The sequence below is a fragment of the Danio rerio genome, chromosome 19 (assembly GCF_052040795.2).
Source record: "Danio rerio strain M-AB ecotype USA chromosome 19, GRCz13ab, whole genome shotgun sequence".
NCBI lineage: Eukaryota > Metazoa > Chordata > Actinopteri > Cypriniformes > Danionidae > Danio > Danio rerio.
The window spans coordinates 27,847,666-27,875,270 of record NC_141039.2 but is presented as its reverse complement, the minus strand read 5'-3'; the positions used below and the strand labels follow the sequence as shown (position 1 = coordinate 27,875,270).

Below are 27,605 nucleotides of genomic sequence, written 5' to 3'. Positions count from 1 at the left end.
GGAACAGAAATTAGTTTCTCAAGGTGAATGTGTGCCTTGACTCTAAGGGTTCAAACGACAAAAAATAAGGTCAAGAATCTTGATGTTATTCTAGAGGCAAATATGAGTTTCAGTATCCATGTCAAAGCAGTTAGTAAATCAGCATAATATCATCTCAAAAACATTGCAAGAATTAGATGCTTTGTTTCCAGTGAGGATTTAGAAAAACTTGTTCAAGCTTTTATCAGCTGCAGGGTGGATTACTGTAACAGCCTCTTTACTGGCCTGACCAAACGGACAGTCGGTTGCAGTTCATCCAGAACGCTGTGGCCAGGATTCTAACCAGAAACAGGAAATCAGAGCACATCACACCTGTCCTACGGCCTTTACACTGGCTCCCAGCTACATTCTGAGTAGATTTTAAAGAATTACTTGTTTATGAATAGCTAAATGGCCTTGGACCTCAATACATTACAGATATGCTCACTAAATACAAACCTAACAGATCATTAGGATCAAGTCAATTAGAAATTCCAGGAGTACTGCTGGAATCAGCTTCCAGAAATGATCAGATGTGCTCCAACATTAGGCACATTCAAATCAAGACTGAAAACACATCTGTTTAGCTGTGCCTTTACTGAATGAGCACTGTGCTATGCCTGACACATCACACATTATGTCTTTCTTTTCTTTTTCATTCTTTTATAACTTGTTTTAACACAATTAAATCTGTTTTTATCTGTTTTTAATAATCTGTTTTCTTATACTTGTTTCTTTTATTCTGGTTCATTTAAAGCACTTTGAATTATCATTGTGTATGAAATGTGCAATATAGGCTAAATAAACCTGCCTTGCCTTGACATACTTTAGTATATAACTGTATTACATTTTTATAATGTTACATCTGCTTTGAAACAGACATGAAACAGACTGGGTGCGTGAAAGAGAAAATATCCCGCATAACACAACATAAGTAGTGATGAAGTATAAATAGCACAGCGCCAGTGTGCAATTCAGAGGGTTTGGTTTGGACCTTTCTAGTCTGCTAACTGCTTGTTTGTTTTCACGGTGCAGCAGTGACACCTATTGGTCAATAAGAGAACAGTAAGTAGCCTACAGCATGTCAAGTGGTTGACAACTGATCGCACGTAGAAATTCAGTTAAAATCTCGCATTTTTGTCATTCTTGCTTAACTAACCAAAAAAAAAAAAAAAAAAAAAACACTTTGCTACACTTTATTAAACGTCTTAAAGTAATATGTAGCCTAAATGTGTTTGTCTGGGGATAAAAGCATCAATAGATATCTTCACAAACGTTGAGTGAGCTCCTGCTCCAAGGAGGTTTTAGGTAGTCGTGAGATCACGGACAAACATAAACATGTCTTTTTTATTGACCAGTGGTATGTTTGTCTGAGAAGTTACTAAAAAAACATTCCTGGGCACATCAGCTGTCGGGCACCGGCGCCTCAGAGCCGCTTCCCTGGAATGCCGCACATCCAGACATTCTGCATGAACGCCAGTAATGTTACCAGCAGCTTCTAAAAAGGCCGGGGAACTTATAGTCCCTTTACTGTACGCCATGTGAAATTCATATGCATAGGCTATGTGAGAGTTGGTTTGAAGAACTTTTCAAATCATACTATGGCTAAGGAGTATGGTTCATGAATATTTATAACGTATTGTTAAAGTTGCTTAGTAACCTTCTGAGTGTTCCATCACGTGATCTTATTAATAAACATAAGCCATGCCTTCGCAAAGAAAGGCAATCGATTCTTTTCGAAGGAGAATAGCTTGTTTCTGCTAGATGGTCTGTCTAGTTATATGTAGGAATTGTTTTTTTTCTGTTTTATATCTAAAAAAAAATAAATAATTTATTTTTATTGTGCTACTTTATTATTACAATTTCTTATTTGTCTGAAAACAGACTAATCTGCAAATTGTCTCTTTAAGATCAGTATTGTTTTTATACATATACAGAAGATTTTTTTTCTGAAATCATGGCATTGGTGTTTTATAAAATGCAAGCCAACAACTGGCACTTTGGGAATAAAATAAATTTAAAATAAATTAAAAATTAAATTAAATTAAATAAATAAACAAATATAGTAAAAAATACAGGTAGAAAACTAAAAAGGCTCAACTAATACCGGGGCGACACAATGGCTCGGTAGTTAGCACTGTTCCCTCACAGCAAGAAGGTCGCTGCTTTGTTCTCTCTGTGTCCGTGTGGGTTTCCTGCGGATGCTCCGGTTTCCCCCACAATCCAAAGACATGCGGGTATAGGTGACTTGAATAAACTAAATTGGCCGTAGTGTATGTGTGTGTATGGATGTTTCCCAGTAGGCAACTTGGTTACGGCTGGAAAGGCATCCACTGTGTAAAACATATGCTGGATAAGTTGGCGGTTCATTCCACTTTGGGGACCCCAAATGAATCAAGAGACTAAGAAGCAGGAAAATGAATGGATGAATTAATTAATGGCCAAAATATATTATTATTATTATTATTATGTTTGTTGTTGTTGTTGTTGTTGTTGTTGATTCATTAATTAATAATTAATTACTTTTATTTATTATTGTTCATAGATCCTGGCTGAGTAAACACAACATTTCATTTTTTTGTGACTGTCCCTTTATTTTTACTTTTTAAATTTTAATTTCATGTATATTATGAATAAAAATATACAACCACAATAAGACAGATATAAGAGAGGAAAATACATTAACTGCAGAGAGAGAAAGACTAACAAAACAAAGAAGGGGGTAAGTAAATCACAATTGAACAAAAGTGTATGAAAATAAATAAATTAAGAGCATTACAGAAAAGCTATCTAACTCAAATCAGAATCAACAGCGACAGTTCTTCATATAGTACCAAAACTCGGACAGATTTTTGTTGTTTTGTTGTAAGATTTGAGCTGAGCGTCAACTTCAATCTGAAAATGTCGAGAATTTAGGATTGAAGCCATGCATCTTTGTTTATGCATGTAAAAATGTGACTGTCCCTTTAATCAAGAAATCAACCGCATCACCTTATCCCGCTTACTAACGTTCGCTTTGCAGCCAATCAGCTACCTCTAAGGAAGACCATCGTTACGTAATTAATATTCATAAGCCAAACCCTCACCGTAGTAGAATTAGCAACCCGTCGGAGACAGAGCGATGATGTCATATGTGAAAACTTAGCCCACTCCCCCTAGTGAGAGGTACTGATTAGTCTTTCACATAATTTTCTGCAGAAGTTTTGTGAAGTGACCGAGACACCGCGCGACCTGAAGTTTAGAAAAACTGTCGCACAGCCTCAGTGGACTGATTTTTTTCCTCCTTTGGAAAGTGAACATTGGACGTTCAATAACGGGACAGGCTTATAAATCGAGCCCATCACCCTGGACGGGCTGAAAAGTTTCAAGCGAGCAAAATGAACCGGAGTTTTAATAAATCACAATCTTTGCGTAGCTTGAACATGAACGCGGTGGAAGTGAAAAGCAAGGTGAGTTGAATGTGCAGCGAAAACTATTTTACGAGAATAGTTTAGTTGCAGAGTTACACGATGTTGTGTTTGGATGGGAACAGAAGGAATTGCTAACTTTGGTTAGCCCATGTCAGATTTATGCTATATGAGGTACTCGGATGAATCTTTGCATAATTGTGATTTTTTTTCATGTTTATTGAATCATTTTCAAATGTTTTCCTCTGTTGTAGATTATTATTTTGTAACTTCTATCTTCTCAAGTAGAATCAATTACGTTACAGAACAGCACTGTTTTTGACGCTGGAACTGTCACATCATTGAACAGTGTTTATGTTTTTTTATTATTATTATTACTTAAAATGTCCATAAGGACATTAAATTACTAAAAGGTTCAAGCAAATCTAGTTATAGCAATGGTCAGGATGCAGCATGTGGCTTTCAGATGGGATTTGTTTTCTGCTTGAGGTTTCGCGCTTCTCTCTGATGTTTTGTTTGTCACTCACAACAGGTCAGGTTAGGTTAAATACTGTCTTCATTAACAGCTATTCGAAAATAGCATCTAAACAACACAAGGGCATATTTACACATTTGACAGGATCAAACACGAGAGCTGATTCATTGGGATGGGCTCATTTATTTGTGTCCGTTGGACAAAGTGATATTTTGCTTCTTTTATTGGTTTACATGTTGCATATACAACCGGTTTACATTGGTGTTGCATTAATATCTATCTATCTATCTAGCTAGATGTATGTCTCTGACTGTCTGTCTGTCTTTCTTTTTGTCTGTCTCTCTGTCTATCTATTTATGTCTGCCTGTCTGTATATCTGCCCGTCTGTCTCTGTCTGTCTGTATATCTGTCTGTCTGTCTGTCTGTCTGTCTGTCTGTCTGTCTGTATACTTGTCTGTCTGTCTATATATCTGCCTGTTTGTCTGTCTCTGTATCAATCTATATGTTTGTCTGTCTCTCTATCTGTCTATCTATCTATATATGTCTGTCTCTCTGTCTGTCTGTCTATCTATCTCTCTCTGTCTATCTGTGTCTATCTATTTATATGGCTGTCTGTTTGTCTGTCTATCGATCTATATGTCTGTCTGTCTGTCTATCTTTTTGTCTGTCTCTCTGTCTATCTATTTATGTCTGTCTGTCTGTATATCTGCCTGTCTGTATATCTATCTATCTATCTATCTATCTATCTATCTATCTATCTATCTATCTATCTATCTATCTATCTATCTATCTATCTATCTATCTATCTGTCTGTATATCTGCCTGTCTGTCTGTCTGTCTGTCTGTCTGTCTGTATACTTGTCTGTCTGTCTATATATCTGCCTGTTTGTCTGTCTCTGTATCAATCTATATGTTTGTCTGTCTCTCTGTCTATCTATATATGTCTGTCTCTCTGTCTGTCTGTCTATCTATCTCTCTCTGTCTATCTGTTTATATGGCTGTCTGTTTGTCTGTCTATCAATCTATATGTCTGTCTGTCTGTCTGTCTGTCTGTCTTCAGAAACTGAAACTTGTATGTTGTATTTCTTTCAGTTTAAACACACATGACCACATTAACACACACACACACACACACACACACACACACACACACACACACACACACACACACACACATATATATATATATATATATATATATATATATATATATATATATATATATGGGTCAATGACGTGACGCTCATTTTTTTGTGTCCATGTCTTTTAAATAAATTCAAGTAGGTTACAGTTTCAAAATAAATAAGCAAATTACTTGCATACATTCTCTATTTTGAGGACCAAGTTTAATTTTTTGGTTTTAATCCATTTTAAGAAAATTTTTAGGGGATTATTGCAAGAATGTCAATGTGGTGTAACCAAAAAAAATTGGTACCAAATAGTTTACCTTGTTTAAAAAATGTGAAAGCCTCAATGAAACATTGTATCGGCTAGTCTGGCATAATTTTACATTAGACATATTTAATAGTAAATAAAGGTAAATATAGCACAATTGTTTTAAATATTATAATTCATTTGGGGAATTTTTTCTGTCACCTCAAATTTCTGAAATGTCAAGATGGTGTAACCACCATTTATTGAGCCATTTTGTTAATATTGTGCACAAGACAGTTAGACAGGAAATTGAATCACAGAGAAGAACTCTTGATAAGACTAATTGCTGCATGCAAAGGTTAGTAACTCTTTTTAAAATGTGAGATACTTTGACCTTTTTAAGGTATGGTCAGCTATTCTTAGATATGCATGTCAAATGGTAAGACCCCAGAAATGCACTGATAATTGTTCATAATTATAAAAATAAGTATTATATTTAAAAGTTAAATTTGAAATATTCCCACCAAGCCCATGTGCTTACATAGATGTTATTGATAATGCCTGTCAAATTTCATTTTAAGTTGAAATGTCAAGGGGTGTAACTGGTTACACCATTTGACTCATATAGCAGGAGTCTTTCTGTCAGGGGTCAATTTAGTCAAATATCATTAGTTCATGATGCTGATCAAAAATGCGACATAAATTAAACTACTATTTGTGTTCATAGTGTAGATTATTTATTTATTTTTGTTTGAGAAATAGGTGCTTAATCCACAACCTTACTATTAAAGCTCTGTAAACATAGGATAAAATTATTTTACTGCACAACATGAATGTTTTTTTTTTTTGTTTATGTTAATCCATGTTTATATTCACACAATATAATGTACACACTCTCTCATTCACACACACATTCATACACTACAGTCAATTTAGTTTTTCTAATTCACCTATACCGCAAGTCTTTGGACTGTGGGGGAAACTGGAGCTCCCAGAGGAAACCCATGTCAACTCCACACAGTAAGCCATCCTGGTCCATCTTGGACTCAAACCAGCAACCTTGTTGCTGTGAGACAACTGTGCTAACCACATCAGCCACTGTATCACCCTCCTTTGAAATGTTGTAAGTATTTTTTTTCTTCTTGAGAAAGTCTTATTTCTTTTAGTTTGGATAGAATAAAAGCAGTTTTTAAAATGTTTAAGCAGTTTTTAAGGTCAATATTGTTAGCCTTCTTAAATACAGAACAAACCACAGTTACCCAATGACTTGGCCAATAGATCTTACTTGCCTAATTAACCTAATTACATTTTTAAATGTCACTTTAGGCTGAATACTAATGTCTTACAAATTATCTAGTCAAATATTATGTGCTGTCATCATGGCAAAGATTACGGAAGAAATCAGTTATTAGAATTTAGTCATTTAAACTATTTTGTTTAGAAATGTGTTGACAATAATATTCTCTCTGTTAAAGAGCACTTGGGAATTTCTTTTTTAAATAAAAGAAAAAATTAACATGGGAAATGAAACAAGGTTGACAAGCCTCTATAGACTGAGTGCACACAGCCTTAAGTTTTGGAGGTTTTCATACTTGATGCGCTTGCTGTTGTACTATTATTATTAACAACTGGAGGTGCCTCGGAGGAACTTTAATGATGAAAAGTTGTGAAGAACAAGTCAGAAGTTGCCAAACAAATAAATTGCAGTTGAAATCAGTTTTGTTTGGTTTTTTTTACAGCATGTCTGATAAAAAATTTTCTTCTGGAGAAAGTCTTATTTGTTTTATTTAGGCTAGAATAAAAGCAATTTTTAAAAGCCATTTTGAGGTAAAAATTATTGGCCCTTTTAAGCTTTTTCCCCGCGATAGTCGACAGAACAAACCATGGATATACAATAACTTATCTAATTACTCTAACCTGCCTAGTTAACCTAATTAAGCCTTTAAATGCTACTTTAAGCTGTATAGAAGTGTCTTGAAGAATATCTAGTCTAATATTATTTACTGTCATCATGGCAAAGAGAAAATAAATCAGTTATTAGAGATGAGTTATTAAAACTATTATGTGTTGAAAATGTGTTGAAAAAATCTTCTCTCTGTTAAACCGAAATTGGGGAAAAAATAACAGGGGAGCTAATAGCTCAGGGGGACTAATAATAATTCTGCATAATTCTGAAGTTAACTGTATAAAATAAATAGTTTGTGGATAAGTTGTGGATACACTCATGAAATTATTTGTTGTCAGTCAGTCGTGTATGCTTACAAAAATTGGCCTTTAATCCCAGCACCAAGGCAACAACGAGTAAGCAGCAGTTCTTACGTACTAGTGATTTACGTACAGTGTTTGGCAAATTGTTTCTAAATAGCTTAAAAGTAAAATAGTGGATTTTTTTCTAATATCATCTACTTATTTTTATTTTAATTAAGCCAACTGAAAAGAAACAGTGATGGAAAAGGTGTTAAATGTTAAACATGTTTCTTTAGTTTGTTAATATTCTATTGATGAGGGCCACACATTTAATGTAAAGGATGTTATTACTTGGTGTATTAAAGTTCAGCAACCTGGTTTCATTGTTCTAAACACATTTGTCAATGACAATCCCACTGAAATTGTTGACTATCATTCTTAATTTGAATTGATTTTAATTGTCAATTTCAAAATCTTTGGCTGTAGAAGCAACACTGTCAGGTGGTGTAACTGGTTTTTGTCAATTGGTGTAACCAGTATTTTACATAAAAATATAATTATGTACATGGAAATAATGTGAAATTAAAATTAAAACACTTAGTTTAGTGTAATAAAATAGTTTTTAACATTTTTTACATAATTTGTCAAAGATTATTTAGAAACCAGAAGTGTTTTTAGCATGTGTCTGGCCGAATATTGCAAAAACTCATTAAAATGTACATTTAGAGATAATGCGAATACAATAAATGTTATTGTGGTATTTTAAAATGAAGTATTTATTTCAGTGTGTACACTTGCATATCATCTAGAAGGAGCAAATTTTTTAATATTTCACAATTTTTGGCAGTTACACCATTTGACATTTTCAGTTGCATTCAGTCTTAATGTCTGTAAAAAATGGTGTAAATGTTATTTTTAATTACATAAAATCAACATGAATACAATCTGTACATTTTAAAATATCTGACGGATGCTTTTAAATCAACTTTGTAAAAGATTTTTAAATTTCCCATCTTGCCAAACCTGTTTTGTCACTGACCCATATATATATATATATATATATATATATATATATATATATATATACACACACACATGTATCTACTTGTGTAAATGTCTGCCTACTCGTCTATCTGTTTTTGTGCTCATCTGTTTACTTTATCTGTTTTATCCTATCATTCTTTGTAATAGTTTCCTTAAAAAGTAACATGCGTTTCATTTATATCATGATAAGTGTATCATCACTCCGAGTGGAGCTATAAAGACCTTTCATATACAGTATTTGTTCAATTTGCCTGGGGAAATGCCTGACAAAGCTTTAACCAAGCGTTCACTAATAGAAATAAGTCTATATCTGTCATCGTTCATACTAATGGTGATGTGGACTACGCATCTGTTGAATCCAAGCTGATGGAGACAGTATCTGTTAGAGTGCTGTCTTTGAAACACATTGGAACTAGATGATTCATTACATGTCTTGGGTTTTCCATTTGAGTCGTCTGTCGCTTTATTCACTCTATATTCAAAAATAAAAAAATGAGATTGGCTGAAAAAAAGCTCTTCTTTTGGAGTAGACTTTGGCTAGACAAACTTTTATAATGTGGTTATGAATGTGATGGTCCTAATTGCTGGAATGTGTGGGCAACTTGCCCAGATCCAGACTCCATTGCCATTGTCTGATTATTCGCCTCTATTATTCAGCCGTGTTCTAATTCATAACAGGGGCTGCAAAGCACTGCTACTGTTGTCAATGAAAGGAGCCACTGTTTAGGGTCTGTTAAGACAAGAGGGCCCCATTACGTTACTCTTTTCTTGGACAAACCAGATACCTCCATATAAATGTTGGTGCGGATCAACCCGCTTTCCCACTGAAACCTGAAAGAACCAATACTCGTCCCCTGAACAAAAGCATCAATAGATGGATGTGTGAAACTAAAACTTGCGTGGCAAGAATGTTGATGAAGCTGAAGATCTATGTTGTTTGGAATACTGTTGCAAAGGATGTTACTCAACAGTCATGCACTGAGTCACCTTAGTGATGTCACTATCTCTGCTTCACGCATAGTGATTTTATGATGTCATAGCTCAGTTCCGTTACATGACAATCAAGAAAGGGTTGTTCAGAGACAAACTATACTTAAGATAAGAGCATGTGAGGGGCTTTCCGAAGCGAACCTTGTGCCAGTGTTCTTTTGTGAGGAGCTAGTTTTGTCTCCCAACACTTTTTATCTAAAGAAAACCCAAGGATGTGTCTGGGGCTTTGTATATCTTCCAAAAACACTCCCCCGACTGCTCTTTCACTGAAGTTTTCCACTAACCTAGCTGGATCTCAATTGGAAATGTACTCTTTGGAACGCTATGCTGACATTTGATAAGATTGAGTTTTGGGTGCTGGTTAAAGTCACTCAAGTATTTAACACAAAGAGCTGTGTATCTGGCCTGTAGTGGTGTTTTGACTTGCCTGAACCTGTCAGGGATTGAGGACTGATAAAGTTTTTTTTAACTGTTCTCAAATTACACAGGATTTGATGTTGGAAGCAGGGTTAGGCTGTGTTAAGGCTCGTGTTTTCATTAATCTGAGGTCATGTTATTGTTTTTAGGCGTGAGTTTGCACATGGATAGCAAATGGATTATGGATAGATTTAGGTTTATGCTATCTCCTTAACTAACAAGATTAGTTTGCAGTGACAAGCAATTTGTCTGAACATCCCAGATGTGACAAGACCACAAACAAACTCATTCACAAATCACAACCATTAGTAATGAACATAAGGATTACACAGTAACATTTAACCCATATAAATGTTTGTGAAATTCACACTGGCTACGTTTACATGGACACCAATAATTCGATTTTATTGCGATTAAGACAACACTCTGATTAAGAGTTAACCATGTAAACAGCGATTTTTGATTAATTAAATCAGATTAAGGTCATAGTCGAACTAAAGTGAAATCGAATTAAGACGTGTGGAGTATGCCGATTTTAGTCGCATTATTAAAGTGCAATACAGACATGTAAACGATATTACGACCTTAATCGAATTATTACCGTCATGTAGGACTTTTCGCAGAGTTTTGCAACAGGATAGTCCACACACACACACACACACGCACACGCACACGTGCACACACACACACACCTTGCGCGGGTGTTTGACACTCTTTGCACCTACCCAGGCAGTCAGTGCAGATTACAGAAACCTGCATCGTGAAATGCAGAGTTTTTTTTTTTCTTCCATTCAGCATGCGGTATGAACTTCCATTAAAACAACACTTCCAGCTGTTCATAGTTGCATCCAAAATCTTGTTTGTCATGGAGGGCATGCGTGAAATGTTCGTGAATAAAATTGAATGTGCCAAACTGCAGTTAAAGTCCACAAATAAAAAGTAAAAACACCCGAAATTGCATGAAAGTCTGGAGAAAATGCATATAGCGTGGTGACGCAATGACGTTAAACGAATTATGTGATATAACATGTAAAACAGGATCATCTAAGTGACACTCAAAAAGCAACTCATGTAAACGCCTTAGTCTTATTATTGTCTTAATTAGATTAAAGCAAATAATTCGATTACTGATGTCCATTAAACGTAGTCACTGTCAAAGACATCTGAAAGTGACTGTGTTTGCAGTATATATCCTCATAATCCAATTATTATGACATTTTTCCAATATTTACCTTTATGTAAACTAGGCATGGGCTGGTATGAGATTCTGACTGTACGATAACCGGATAAAAATAATCATGGTTTTACGGTATCATGGTATTGCAATTACTGCTATAAAATAAGTTCAGGGTAATGTCTGGGTAAAAAAAAAAAAAAACTTTTTACCCCTTTAAACACAATATGTTTTATTTTGTGAAAGATTTATGATATTTTGGAACAGTAAATATGTCAGGCTTAATAATTCAAATGGATCATTGACTTGTGCTGTCTTAATTTGTTTCAAAAGCACAAATTTCTTTACAATTTAAAACGGCATCTTTGGATATCTTTTCTGCTGGAGATACTGTTGTACAAAAATAACTGAAAAAACTGGCGGTTTTAAAACCTTGACTTTTCCAAACCATGGTATACCTTAAAAACGGTTATTGTCCTATGCCCATTTGTCCAATGTAAACACAACACTTAAATCAAAGTAATGTTTATTTTCCACTGTTGCTGTCAATTGTTATAATATGCTTGTGACTGTATCAAATTTTCTTCCATCAAATCTTCTTTAATTGCTAAAGCTTTTATGATGGTATAAAGTATTATAACAATATTGGCCTAAACTGCAAGAAAAGATTATTTTAACAGGTCTAATTACAATAAAAAAAAAATGCATTATTAATACAACTGCATTTAATTAAACAGTTGCAACTTGAAATCAGATTATGACTGATTTTACACATTATTAATAGTTATCAACTAAGAAACAAACATCACCTAAGATGAATAAAAGCATTTGTTGGGGTTTGAGCCTTTTTGCTTAGTTTAAAGTATAAAACTCTGTAAGTAGCCACAGAATTTCAGTCAATCAGTCAATTTCAGCATGTAGTAGGTCAGATTAATATGTGAAATTGTAAATTTTTGAACTATTAAGCTAACCAATTGGGTCACCAAGCATTTGGCGCTGTGTTGAACACCACCGCCAATAGAATTTGAATATCCTTAACAAGACGTCACGGTGGCGCAATGGGTAGCACAATCGCCTCACAGCAAGAAGTTGGCATTACTGTGTGAAGGTTGCATGTTTTCTCCATGTGCACATGAGTTTCCTCCGGCTGGTCTGGTTTCCCCTACAGTCCAAAGACTTGCTATAGGTGAATTGAACAATAAATTGGCCTTAGTGTATGTGTGTAAATGCAAGTGTGTATGGGTGTTTCCCAGGTTGTGGGTGGAAGGGCATTTGTGCCAAAAACATATGCTGGATAAGTTGGTGGTTCATTACGCTGTGGTTACCCCTGATTAATAAAGGCACTATCCTTAGCAAGTTTAAATAATAAATGATTATTCACTGTATTTTGAAGTGCACATAATGTTGGTACTGCACATGTTCATTATCATGACATATTGAATTATTGAATATCGACATATAATAGCCATTAAAGTTAGGGGTGTCAAAATTAATTGTATCTTCGATGCACTGCGATGCAGATGCGGACAATTCGGTTCCGGTTCAGTAATAATCATTGCCTAATTTATTTGCTCTGACTTTTATCAATCTGAGCGTCAAATTTGGTAATGCTAGGTTGCAACTCTTTTGTTAAAGAAACTGTGACTAACATGATCATCAAGCCTCAAGGAAAGAACACCAGAAGTATGTCATCTCCCCTTTACAACAAATTGTTCTTCACATTAGAAACAAACGCAAGACTGGAATGAAATGCATTTTCTGTCAGAGCAGCGGCAGCGGTAATGTCTCGGTGGCTCTTGTCTGGAGATGATGAATGGGGTAAATTCTCACACTGAGGTGGTGGGATGGATGTTTGCTGATGTGTCTCCAATTGGGCACATTTTCTCACGTTGATCACACACCTGCCACCACAGAGACCCTTCTAGTGCATTTCTGCTGCTTCACATTTATATTTTTTATGTGCTAATGATAGCCTGCCATTGGCTAATGTAGGACTTTCATCCTAGGGGCATAATTACATAGAGCATAGGCCACGAATGAATGCTAAGATGCTGTAGTCCAAACCGCTGTTGCGAAAGACAAAGCAAGGCCTGTGTTTTTCAGGCTGGATGGATGGGACGACCCACGCATTGAGCCAAGACTCACATCTGCATGGGAGTCACGTGATCCGACGCATAACCTCAGCTTGACCCCTTTATTGATGGTGATATGCCTCCAACGGACAATTTGCCCGTCCAAATTTGTTGGAAGAGCTTTATGTGGGTCATTTAAAGCCTGCTCTGTTGTGATTGATACACACTCTACTTGAACACAGAAGAAGAAAATATGAAAAGTGTTGTTACATCAGCAGTTATCCTTAAAAATATCTTGGAATCTTTAAAATATCTTAAAAGTTTTTTGTCTAAACTATCACTTTAAGGGATTACATCTGGTTGCAATACAAATTATGTTTGATGTAGGGCTGCACTAGACTGTGCTATTAATCGAAATCAAATTGCAATTGTGATTTTGAAACGTTGCAATTAACTAATCGCAAGAGGCTGATATATAAAATATACCAGAGCATTTGCATAACTGCTGTCTGTGTTAGACTAGTCTTACTAGCCAATTGAGTGCAAACACTTTTGTTCTGCTCGATCGGAATTGCATGACCGAACTATGCGGAAAGCCCACAATGAAACAAACAAACAAACAAACAGGAAAGTGCGGACAAGTGGGACGTCTGCAGCTTCAGAAACACTAATAGACAAATTCATATCAAAGAAAAACGACACGTCCGTAATATGGCAACATTTTACAGGCACAGAACAAAATTAGTTAAAAGCTGTCGCAGAATTGTAGCCAAAGCACAAGGAAATACAACAACCAGCATATGAGGAGTGTCTTGCTTAAAAATCAACAAAAAAAATCGCAATTAGATATTTTCCCCCAAAAATTTAATATTTATTATTTAATTTTTTCTGCAATAAATATCGTGATATGAAAAGATGGTTTGAATAGCTCTATTTGACAGTAATTGGGTATAAAAAATTGAATAATCACAATGCAAACAATTCTTAATCAAGTAAAAATATTTTGTTTTCACCTTAAGAATAAATTGTTTTTTTCTCCCTTAAAACAAGCTAAATTATATGCCAATGTGGTTAGTACAATCTTGTTTTGACTTTGAAATGTAGATATTTGGACTAGAAACAAGACAAAAATTCAAAGTAAGAAAAATTATATAATTTTTTTTTTCCCTCAGACATGGCATTTAAAATCACCTGAGTAACAGACTGTCATGTTATGGTGATGCGTTAAAGATTGTGGCAGAAAAGACATTTGTTTGGGCCCACTCCCATCAAAAGTGATATGTTTAAACATGGCTATAATGATAACAAGCATTAGCATCTATACCAGGATACAATACATATTTATAATTATTGTTTTAGTTATTGCAAGCATCTTGAAGTTTTGTCATTTGCAGCTTTAAATGCTTAAAAAAATTCTCATCTGATTGGATGTAAAAACTACATTGCAAACATGTTGTTGGCACAAATTTAACTTTTTAAATATTTTTAATATTAATTGTATATAAATATAATTTGTATTTAAGCATTAAAAGTTATTATTTTTTAGGTTTAATGTTTATTAAGTTGTTTTAGCAGTTTTATTTTTTATAACTGATCTACTGAAAAGTAAACATAGGCTAATATAATTATTTTATATTATTGATAATAACTATAGATGCACTGAAATTAATATTCTTGAAACCGAGAAATCTGAATTCACCTGGCCGAAAACTAAAACCAAAACCAAACTCATTTGTAATAAAATAAGCCAAGAAAATAGCCACATTTGTCACCCTGGACCATAAAACAAGCCTCATGTTGCTGGTATGTTTATGGCAAAAGGCAATATACATTGTATGGGTCAAAAATGATAGATTTTAAAATAGTATGTAAAGAAAATTATGTTCCATCAAGATATATATATATATATATATATATATATATATATATATATATATATATATATATATATATATAATTATTATTATTTTTTTTTGTAAAACTAAATTAGGGATGCTCATTTCGGTTAATTTTGCCAACCACAACTGCCGTTCCTTAACCCAATATTAACCGTTAACTGGTCAGATTAATATTAAATTATTATTTAATAAAAAAGAAAAAAATTGACGTGTCTATTTTTAATAAAATAGATAAATAAAATAAATAAATAAATAAATAAAAATAATTAAATAAATAGTCCTGTCCTAGATATTTTTTACTTAAATGACAAATTTAGATAACAAAACAAAAACATTTTTTAAAATTTAGCATAGGCTGTTTTTTTCCCCCATCAAATACATTCTTTTTCTTCTATCAAATAAAAATAGCAGGCTACCTAAAATCGATCGCTTCATGGAAAATAAGCATTTAATTAATGCTTCGCTGTTGTTATTATATCATAAACCTCTGTCAACATTTTTAATGCAAGTCATTAGTTTAAAGATCTTGAGCTTCTGTTTTACCTTAGCTTGTCTGCTTTTATTTTCTCTCTCACTCGCGGTTTATGTGCGCACGCTGCTCGTGATGAAAGATAATGATGAGGCTAATATGTTGACTTTTTGTAAAGTATAGGCTACTATAGAATATAACAGTTTTGTTGTTTACGTGATATTGCATTAATTAGCTCAGTGTTTTATAAGGTAGTTTGCAGAGTTATCATTATGCAAAAATCAAGAAAATCTTTTGAATTTGTTTGATTCATAGATTATGTAGGCTATTTTAAAAATGAATATTTCATAAGAACTATTTTTAACTGAAATTTTCCAAATGGAAAAAGGTTGGTCTGTTGGTTGTACACTAAATCATTAAACTATAGTCTGTTGTGTTTATGAGCAGTGCCGGAGTGTGCTCTGATGGAGAGAGAATCCAGATGCTTTACTTGTGGCCGGCTTAATTCCAAAGCAGCATGCATTTCAGAAAGTTTTGTTTTGCAGCTTCCTTCTCCAAATGTGCAAATAAACGGAGGTGTTTATGACGTGGATCCAGGACAGAGGCAACCAGCATCAGCACTGGCTTGGCAACAACTCGTCTGTGTCAAACTGTGACAAGCAATATTCTTCTTTCATTTTGCTTCTTTGGCAAAATACGTCTGTAGGCACGTGTGGTTGCACGTGTTGCTGTCCCGCGAGTTAACAAATATATGTTGCACATTTATGCAGCCAATTTAAAAAATAAATGAACAAAATGTATAATTTAACTGATACCATCAATCGGTTAAAAACGCACCGTTTTACCAACTGTAAAAATCTAAACTCATTTTTTGTTTGGTAATATGCATTGCTACATGTTTCATTTAGACAGTTTTGAAAGCGATTTTTCTGAATTTTTAGATTTTTTTGAACCCTCAGTTTGTGGATGTTCAAACAATTGTATCTATCCTAACAAACCATATATCAATGGGAACACATATCCATGACAGCACAGCGCTGTTGAAGAATCAGAGACAAGTATGCTACATAAAAATGTCCTGTCAGGGTGTTATTTGATTGATTTGACAGCAGTGCGCTTGCTCCACTATTGCACTTTCTGACCTTGGGTTAAAATGAACTTGTTACTTTGAGCTTATTCTACAATGCGGAAGTGCACTCGTTGTCGCAATTGTCTTCTGATTTAGTTTCCTATGAGAGAAATAACTAGGAATAATTAACACTAGAAAACTGTCAAACTACTTGCTTTACAAACAAGTGTGTTCATGACTATACAATAAAAAATGTAAGTTTGCAACATAAAGCAGCATAATGAGATGTTTTTAGCATCTAAAAATCAATGGAAGTGATTGACACTGCAAGTCTCGAACCAAAAAAGATTCCAATGGCTACTCCTGCTCATATGTGAAAAATAAAGTCAATAGCGCAGTGCTTTCTGTGTCCAGTGTGCAGTCTGTAAAGCTGAGGGGATCTACCAAACCAGGGTGCTGCACTGTGAGGAATGGCATAACCATCGTATTTATCTTTTGACTGAAAATACCATAAAATCTTCATAGTTTAACTTTTTAATCGTACATTTATTTTAACTTTATTTAATTTAATATTTTGTTTCATTTTAGTTAGTGAAAAAAAAAAACACTGATCCCAGTTTGCAAATGATCTGTCTTGTCTACTTTATTATAACAAAAGAGTGGTGGCAGCCATGTGTAACTTGAATGTACAGTACATGGCTTCATGTATGTCTCTCTGTTCCAGTTTGTCTCGCACATTCACATCAAAGTCTTCTAAATTTGATTTCAAATAGTAACACGTTCATAGACTTAGAACATTGCTTGCATGCACATCCATGCGAAGGATAAGTAATGGCATGTCTTGAGCGAACAGACTGTTCTGACAAGGGATTTGTTGGGTTTGTCCACCTGCACAGCTCAGCTGCAGTGACGAAATGATATCCGCTGTTGTGGAGGTTTGATCTGCTTACTCATCATCCTGCATTGTGCTTCACTCTATTGTGTCTTAGCTCCCTGTTTGCTTCCATTTCCTCATTACAAACAGCAGGACTGCCAAGACAGGCAAACAGACTGCTAGAGACCTAGCAAAACACTCGTTATCTCTCACTGTCAGTGTTTTGTGATTCCTGACACATCTGAAGGCTAAATAGAGCAAAACTAACAAAAAAAAGTTCTTTTAGTTTTGGTTAAGTGGTGTCATGTCAGACTTGAGGCAACATGTATTATGTCTACTTTGATTCGAAACTGAATAGGATGAGCTTTATGTTTGAGATTTCTAGTTGTAGAATAGTCATGGATCATGTCATTGTTCTTTTTTTTTTTAAATCTGTTTTACAAGACAGGAAAAAAGTTTTTTTTTTAAAAGCCATTTTTTTCCCTATGAAATACTGTTTGTAAAACCTTGTGAAGTAAATTTTTTAATATATATTTAAGGTGCCATTGCACTACTGCATTTAAGTTAGGGATGCACCAATACTTTTTTTTTGGAACCGATCCAATCCCAAACTCTGATTATCGAATGATACAGATCTGATCCCGATACTGTGCCATCTTTTTTTTAAATGAGTTAATTAATTAATTAATTTATTTTTATTTTTTAAATTATACAGTTTCTATAGTTCTTGTGATAAACTCAAATAATATATCTTTAGTAAAAAATTACAGATCGTTAGGTCTTCTGTATGTGACAGATGGCACAATCTAAGGGTGCTTTCACACCTACACTTTTGTTTCGGAACGTATCTCGTTTGCCCAGTTAGCGCGGTTCGATTGGCATATGTGAACATGGCAATCGCTCTCTGTTCCGCGCCAAAGTAATCGCTCCGAGATCGCTTGAATGAGGTGGTCTCGGCTAGATTGAAACGAACCCTGGAGCGGTTCGATTGCAGTGAGAAAGCGATCCGATCCGAGCGCGGTTATATCACAGTGTTTTATGGATATGTAATAGGCTTACGGCTATATAAAGAGAGAATTATGAGTAGGGCGAGAAGTTTCGCGAGTCTCCGGATGCCCGCAAACGAGTGATGATCTCCCGGTAATCTCGCGTCTCTCTCCCAGTCCTCAAATAGGCATCGTCGCGCACCCTTCTCACCTCTCCCTACCGTGTCTCTCCTCAGACACGTCACGTGCGCGCACCCTGTCAATCACCACTAAACCACCACCTCTCTTGACAGCTGAGCGGGACGCTGCAAAATAAACCCTGACACTCTGACCAATGTAAGGAGAGTTTACTCGCACGTGACTTGTTTTAGCTCTTTTGGTCCGATTAGAAACTTTGCAGTGTGAAAGCGAACCGCTCCAAGAGCAAAGAGCAACAATGTAACAATTTTAATCTCTGTTTCGGAATAACTGAATCGATTCACAGGTGTGAAAGCACCCTAACTAAAAACATGCTTGTAAACTAGGCTACATTATTTGAGCATTCGTTATGGCATTGATCTGTTGTGGTCCAGCTCCTTTTTTAATATTAAGATTTTTCTTTGAAATCTGCAGTAGGCTACCACTATTGACCCTAATCGTTGATAAAATAACCAGCCTTTTAGCAAACCCTGATATTTTCTTGCAGGTTTGACGCAGACTAACCTAAACTGTCTGAGGCCAGTTTTACTTGATATGTATTTCCTCACCAAATCTCACCGTGAGGGAGATGGAAAAAATGAAAGCACATCAGCACAGAGGAAAAAATAAGATGCTCAGGACATAATCTTTAAAATAATGACGGATATTAAACATGTAGCAAATATATGACAGGTTTGTGATGCAACAAATACAATGGAGCATTAATTAAATTCTTATTTTCCATGGAGCGAAGCAAATCATCCACCTGCACAGCTGTGTTCATTGCTCATCTGTTTTTGTCTGAAAAATTATCTTTTTGAAATTAAGTTTGTTTGGTATATTGTATCTTAATTTTAATGTATTTTTTATTGGTCAGTTTTCTACAAAATAAACAAAAACTCTTGAGATGAAGTTGAAAACAAGGTCTGCTTCAGTGCCAAAACACAAACTAGTCTGTTAAATAAAATTTTATGTAAATAAAATCACAGTAAAATATTCAGTTTCATTAGCCTATTTTAGTCTTAAAATGTAAAGCTTTGTTATGGCTACACCTGGCATCCAGTACATCAGCATCTTTGACCCACAAAAATAGAGCATTTTAAAAAATGCTGACACCCCCTTTTAATTTGGAAATGCAAGTGTTCAGTTTCAATATAGACACGTTTTTGGCATAGCTATTTACTGTCATTTCTGACTGGTCTTCTGGACTATTGCGTATCATCTCATGACCATTACATTACCGCTAAACTGCTATTATGGTTGCTGGCAAAATATGCGCATGCTCAATGAGGTTATTTTTGTTACATTAGTTGAACCCGCACATATTGGTTAAAATGATTCATTATTATGATTTCAATATATCAATAGGTGAACAACCTGACCTTATAAAAAAAAGTACATTGAATTGCCAGATTGTGTTGGGAAATTATAGAGACATACTTTTTTAAACATAAAGCAAACATGAAGGTCCATTCCTGCAGTGTTGGCAAATTCTATTGATACCTTTTCAAAAAAAATAAAAATAAAATAAAAATAAAACTATTGTAATCACTAACAAATCCCAAACAGTGTCCAATATATTGTTCAGCTATCAGTAAAGTCATGTTTTGTAGCAGCATGCTGACTTGGGCCATTGTTTTGCAGTATGGAGCAGAGTTCCGGAGATTTTCAGTGGATCGAATAAAACCCGGCAAATTCGAGGAATTCTACAAACTCATCATGACCATCCACCGGATCGCAAACATGGAGGTGATGATCGGATATGCAGACATTCATGGAGATCTCCTCCCCATCAACAACGATGAGAATTTCAGCAAGGCCGTGTCCACCGCACACCCCCTGCTGCGGATCTTTATCCAGAGACAAGGTACGAGCTCACTCGCTTCCTTCCCACCTCCTTTATTCCTCATGACCCAGTTTTGCCTTGTGCTGTTTTTCTTTGAGGTGGATGTTCCTGCTTTATTTGAAGCATTGTCTAGTGACACGTCTCTAGTTGCTTGATGTTGTTAGATCATTTTAACCCAATTAATTCTACCATTCACATCTGGTAAAATGATTAATGCTAGCTTTGTCCAAAAACATCAACTTTTAAAATATGTATTATTACTAAAATGCACCGAAGTCACTCCTGCATACACATCAGCATACAAGGATGCACTGTATCATAGTTTCAGTTTCATCTGACCCCAATTATAAATCACTCAGATAGGGGTTAAAATCCTACAGAATGTAGTAAATACTAAAAGAACAATCAGGCAGATTCAACCCACAATTTCTGTGGTTGTGTGGTCAGGCAAAAGTACAGGGTAAACAGCATCACGTGATCTGTGATTGTACGCTGTGATTTTGGAGCACAGAGATACAAACACGCAGTCTCAAACGTGGCCCCCGCGCTTAGCTATTATGCTGTCACTGTTTCCTTCTTATTTTGTGTGTGTGTGTGTGTGTGTGTGTGTGTGTGTGTGTGTGTGTGTGTGGTGGAGTTGCTGTGGTCTGGAGATAACTTTCTACAGGAAAGGCTGCTGGTTTTGATGCTTGGGAAGAGAGTGACAGTTCTTTCCTGTAGAGAGACTCCAACTCTTCCTGTAAATCCCAATGCACTTTTAAAGATAAATCAGCATCCTCTACCTCAACTGTTATAGTGTGGATACTTTGGTCTGTCCTTTCAACATCTGAGAGTGTGTTTGTTCAGTTGCAGTAACTGCTTTCCAGACCGGTCAGTAATAGAAATAGGTAAATGTGTTTGGTTGTTTTAAGATATTTGGCAATGGATACATTTATCTACTTAGTTGAATACCAAAATTAGCATTAGTTCGCTGTTGTGTCAGTTGGAAAAAACTGGCATGACTACATTTTGTTGATAAATCGTTGTTTTATGTTATGCCACAGTTTCATGATTTCATTCATTTCTGCATATATATGCATCTCACAATTCGGATTTGTCTCAGGACTTTGTTTTATGTAATTGTATTTTTCTCACATTTATAACATTATTTTTCACAGTTTTGGCGTACTTCTCTGAATTACATGATAGGGCTGCATGATATTGGAAAAGTCTAACATTGTGATATTTTCTTTTTATTCTGCGATATGAATTCAATTTCATTAGATGCACTCTAACAATGACATTTGCTGTTTGTTTAAACTACTGATTTAAATTGAGCTGAAACAACACAATCCTGGAGATTTTTTTTTAGCCAACTTAATATAATATTTTTTACAGTATGAGTTGAGTAACTGTTTGAAAAGAATTTATAGTTTTAGATTGATTGGGATGATTCTGTAGGGGAGCGAGTAAAACAAAATAAACCATCTACAAGCATAGATGGATAAATTCAATTGAGAAAAAGATAAAAATGAAAAAAAATGTGTGTAATTGTTTTCAGAGGAAGTTAAAATGTGTTCTGGTATGCAGTAATTGAATAATTAAATGAAAATAATACTGCATAGTCTTCGTTTTATAAACAATTCAATAAAATTAATCGCTGTCAATTTTTCGAAGTTGCAAATTGTGTGTAGAGTAATGAAGTTTGCCCTGCGTCCTGGCGGTTTTTAAAGACACTTCTTTGGTACGTTAATCTTGTCAATACTACTGTTCAAAAAGGTCATGATTTTTATTTTAACATTCTTCAGGTGATACAAAAACACAAACGTTTCAGCACAATGCCTTCCTCAGTGTGTGACACAATCCTCTCACTCCACCCTTTCATCCAAAAATCAATCATATTGGTTAGACGGCCACTCGATGATTAAAAAACAATCTCATTTTCATTTCATTATTTCATGATTAACCACATAAGGACTATTTACCTTCATATCCAAAATATTATTTCACAGAAAAATAGCATATCAATTATTATCATTTGTTTGTGTCTACATTAATGTAATAAAAATTTGACAGTCCAAAACATTAAAAAATACATTTGACAGCCACTCGATGATTAAAGACAATCTCACCTTCACCTCAACACACATAACTAACCACACAAGAAATATTTACTCTCACCTTTAAAAACATCATTTTGACAGGAGAATAGCATATTTACATCAATACAATGTAGTTCCGACAGTCCAAAACATCAAAAAATACATTTGTTATATTGTGTCAATTAGCTAGACGGCTTCTTGATGATTACCAACAGTCTCTTTTTAATTTTAATATATCATAATCATAATCTTGTGTGGTTGATTAAATGATATTAATGAGATTGTTGTTTAATCATCGAGTGGCCGTCTACCCAATGACGCAATGATGTGATTGATTATGGGATAAAAGGGTGGAGTGAGAGGATTGTGCCACACCAAGACATTGTGCCGAAACGTTAGTGTTTTTGTATCACTCAAAGAATGTAAAAATAAAAACAGTACGAAGCAATTATTTGATGAGTGCGAATCATGACCTTTTTGAACAGAAGTTACAAATTGTACAATTTCTTATGCCTGAATGCTTTTAAAACCCTCACACAGGCACAGACCTAAAATACACAGCAAAATGATGAATTATAATACTTGCAATGTGACTATTGCGAAGGATCACATCAATGGATCTTTTATCCACTCTTCGAAAAGTGTAAATGCTGGATTGACATTCAGCACATGATCACTATGTGCCAATATTAGTAACTTTAGGTGTTTTCTAAAACAAAATCTGTCAGTGTTATTTTTATTCTCTCATCTTCCGCGCTTCACATTTTCGTGGTTGTAGCTTCTTTCATCTAAAGGCATTGACTGAGTGATTGACAGCTGATATTCACCAATCATTCGCGTTCAGTTCTAGAGCAGTGGGCCAATAAAAAGAGCACAAAGGCGGGGCAAGCGTTGCAGGCTTTTTTTTTTACTTCAAGTTCACATAACAACTGTTTATCTGTTCCTGGGTGCTAGGTTTGGTGTTTTAGGTGCAAAGATGCATTCTGCAAAAAATGTCTCCTAAATCCGGGCACGCTGTGAGGATTTTACAGTGAAAACAGTGAAAATGTATGCACTCGCCCTAATGCTTCCAAATATTTTTAAGGACGCTTAGATAAAATTTCGGGCGCATATGCGACCAAAATGGTCAAGCCCTAGCATCTTTACTTGTTATTTCCTCATAATAATAATAAAATAAGGAAGTTATCATCAATCACAATGCAAATTACAGTGAACTCCATACGAAATCTCCTTCACCAGCTGTGGGAAAAGCCATTAGAATGACACAGATTACTGCCTATTCATGCCAGAGTGATTGAAAGGTGGTAATTTGTGTGTAACTTTTATGATTTGGTTATGGGTAAGCAAAGACCATGTGGGTCAGGTAGTGAAAACAGTAGGTTATAATTAATTGATATTTAACAATGACAGTGTTTCACATTAGACATCGTACGATGCCAAATTGGTCAACATCGCCCAACCCTATTGGGTACAGTTCATGGGTGCGCACCCGAGTTCAGAAGACAGCATTCACACTAGCTAAACCTACCGTACTTTTGATGTCAAATGAACCCGGGTTTGGACCAAAAGTGCTAATGTGAAAGCACCCTAAATTGTTTTTTTCTTATTCTATTGCCAAAACAAGCAACCAAATTTCTGTAAAGTTTGCATATTATTGTTTTGTTGATCAAATGAAAAAGTTTTGCATGCCACAAATTGCTGAAGGTTATGTATTATTTTTTATTAATTAATTAATTTATTTATGACTATTGTTATTGTTATTATTTAAAACTAGACTTTGCCATCCAATTCAGTGTTTAGATCTGTTCTCCGAGCAAGTACAGCCTATTGAAAGCAGGTCACAGTCTGCTGGTATGGTGGGCATGTCACACACGCACACAAAAGAGCCACGTGAAAAGAAACAAAACCCAGAAAGAGGCACCTCAGCAGGCTGGGCTGTGCTCATCTTTCCACAGACAAACCGCTTTTCTTACCGTGCTTTAAAGGTATGAAGTTACGCTCCTCTGTGATTATTTGCATACTCTGCGGTTACACAACCGTAAAGTCCATTAATGCCTTCAAGCAAGATGCAATACATAGTCAAACTTCAAGAACAGCCTTCAAGCTGTTTTCAGTCTTGGATAGAATGTTTTGATTTTAACATATGACCACAATAAAATTAAACAAATAAAGATGTTTTATTATGTAGATTTCTTGCTTTGGTACTATTTTAAGATTGAAAATGTTCAAAAACTTTGTTTCACACAAATATTAAGCAACTTTAGCACTGATATTAACACAAAATATTTATAGTATCGCAATTAAGCATTGTAGAACACTAAATAAAAAGCCATTGTTTAAAATTGTAATAATATCACACAATTAATATTGTAAAATGCTAACAACATTATACAAACACACACTTTTCACCTTCAATAGGAATGTGCGCTTAAAAAACCCATTGACTTGCGTTTAAAAAGTTTATCTGGCCATTTTAATATTTATAATATGCTTTTTATTCTGTGTTATTATTACCATCATAAAATAAAATCCCGAATGCTGTTTTAGGCTTTTGTACACCATCATATCACCACATAAGCTTCGTTTTAAAGTTTATATAGATGGATTTAACATTTGTTTGTACTAGCGACTGGAATGTGGTCGAACCGTTCATGCATGTAAAGTTTTACTTCTCTTTGACGGCTTGGCTTCCAGGCGTGGATTACGTAAGTCGTGTTTTCTTGCAGGAGCACAAGCTTTTAAGTGGTCAGCAGGATTTGTACTATTATGCTAATTAGCTTCTTTGCTCGTATCTGTGAGTGCCATTCAGTGCTCATAGTGACCATTGTTGGACGTGGAACAATGAGGTGCTTTCTCACGCTTTGGCTATCTCTTAACCTGAGCGTGAGTAAGCTCGTAACACGCAGCGCTCGCTGGGTGATACTGGAGAGTCCCAGCATTCCTGTCACTCATCCAATCCTCACGTAGACACAGATAGACAGTGAGTCAGTCATTATTCCTGAGCAGAAATACTCTGGACTTCAGGAGCCAAAAATGACATTCAGACCACAGATGGACTCGGCTGCAGTTTTATGTTTGTAAGGGCTTCTCAAAAAAAAAAAAAAGACTGTCTGGTTTATTTTTTGACACATAAATAGTGCATGTGGCTGTAGCATAAGTTTGCAATGTTGAGTTGGAGTTTTAGTTGAGCAGCTTTGCAACAGAGATTAACCATAATGTGTGAAAAGTTGAATCGTGTGTATGTGTTTTTAAGACCTGTGGATGAGTTTAAAACTTTTAGGCACAAGAAGTTTTCATTTTAAGTAATAATCTTACTGGATTTTTTATAATCAAGTCTGCGCAGTGTTATTTTACATTTGATTATTCAATTTCCGTGCCTAAATGCTGTTTAACTCTCATAGAAATCATATCAGCATATCAGCAGCGAGCGAGAGGTGGGGCAGCAGAGTAAAATGATTGTTTGTGAAGTGTGTCAGACAAAACACAAACTGTGTGCAAATATTAAATATATTATTTTGAAAAAATAATGTGCAGCATTTAGGGAAAAAATTAAAGAGCCTTCACTTTTAATTTGTTTCAAATCATTTTCTAAATTATTTGAAATAAATAAATTAAGTAAATCATATCGAATCGTGAGTCAGGTGAATTGTTACGTCCGTAGTTTCATTTGTTCATGCTTGTATTTTGTTTATTATGTTTTATGCACGATTTGCTTTCATTCAAATTTATCCCAATTAATCTAAATGACTATATATTTTTTCAAATAAAGCTGTTTTAGTCATATGATCATATTGTCTTCATATTGCAGTATATATCATAGAAAATCTGAATATTGCAATGTCACATTTTTCCAATATTATGCAGCCATAAAAACAAATAACTCTACTTTTTGGATGTTTGTCTGCATCATTGATAAAGAATGGAAAGTGACAGGTTTTTAGTGGCTTTTGATGGCCTATTTCAAATATGCATAACTAGACATTAAAGTTGGCGATTTTTAAGAGATTATACAGAGATGAAAATGCAAAACATTTTGTTTATTAATCTTTAGTGGCTAACTACTAACATGAGTAACAATTAAGCTATAATTTTCTATTAACTAACAAATAAATAAATACTGTATCAAAGGTTGATAGTTTATTCATCAACTCATGGAACATTATTGTAAATTAAACCATTTTCACTGTGTAAATATATGAAATATGGAATTTTTCATTCAAATAATCATACATTCAATCAGTTTTATAAAATACTGGGAATTAAGTTTTCTTAAAGAAATCACAAAAAAAAAATTACTTCTATAACCGCGTTCAAGGTATACCGTGGTTTGGAAAAGTCAAGGTTTTGAAAATGTCAAAATCTTCTGCTACACCGTTCCTTAGGTATGAGTAAGATTTTTAATTGACATTTTTTGTAGTTAGTTTTTTAGGACAGCAGGATATCTTGCAGAAAAGATCTCCAAAGTCATCGTTTTAAGTTGTAAAAAAATCAGCGTTTTTAAAACTAACGAAAACAGCAGAAGTCAATGATTTGAATTATTTAGCCTGACATGTTTACTGCTCCAAAATATTTTAAATGTTTCTCAAATTAAAATATATTGTGTACAAAGGGGAAAAAGGTTTTGTTTTTTTACCCAGACAATGAAAAAGAATATATTTTAGAGCAGTAATCTCAATACTGTGATACCGTGAAACCGTGAGATTTATATCTAAGGTTATCATAGTGTCAGAATCTTATACCGCCCAATGCCTACTCACCAGTTGTTTCCAAACAAAAATTCTGTTATTAATTACTCATCTTCATGTTGTTCCAATGCCTGAGACCTTTGTTCATATTTCGGAACACAAATTTAGATATTTTAGATCTCTTAGGCTCCAACATAGACAGCAATGGTCCTTAAGAACCAAAAACATTGTCAAAACATTCCATTCCAACTGTAATGCAATGCTTCAAGAACACTATTGGGGCATATATCTTTTTTTTTCGCTTTAGGTCAGGGTGTGTTTACTACAAGCAATACAACACATTGCTATTACTGGCAGCGCAA

General features: G+C 34.8%; 1 protein-coding gene across 1 annotated transcript in view; it reads left to right on the top strand.

Annotated features, from left to right (window-relative positions):
• Window positions 1-3,379: 3,379 nt before the first annotated feature.
• The window catches only part of pard6gb (par-6 family cell polarity regulator gamma b), a 73,498-nt gene continuing 49,272 nt past the window's right edge, over window positions 3,380-27,605 (top strand). The window contains 2 exon segments of the mRNA NM_212563.1: window positions 3,380-3,467; window positions 20,276-20,498. Coding sequence (NP_997728.1) covers window positions 3,396-3,467; window positions 20,276-20,498 — 295 coding nt within the window. The 5' untranslated portion in view covers window positions 3,380-3,395.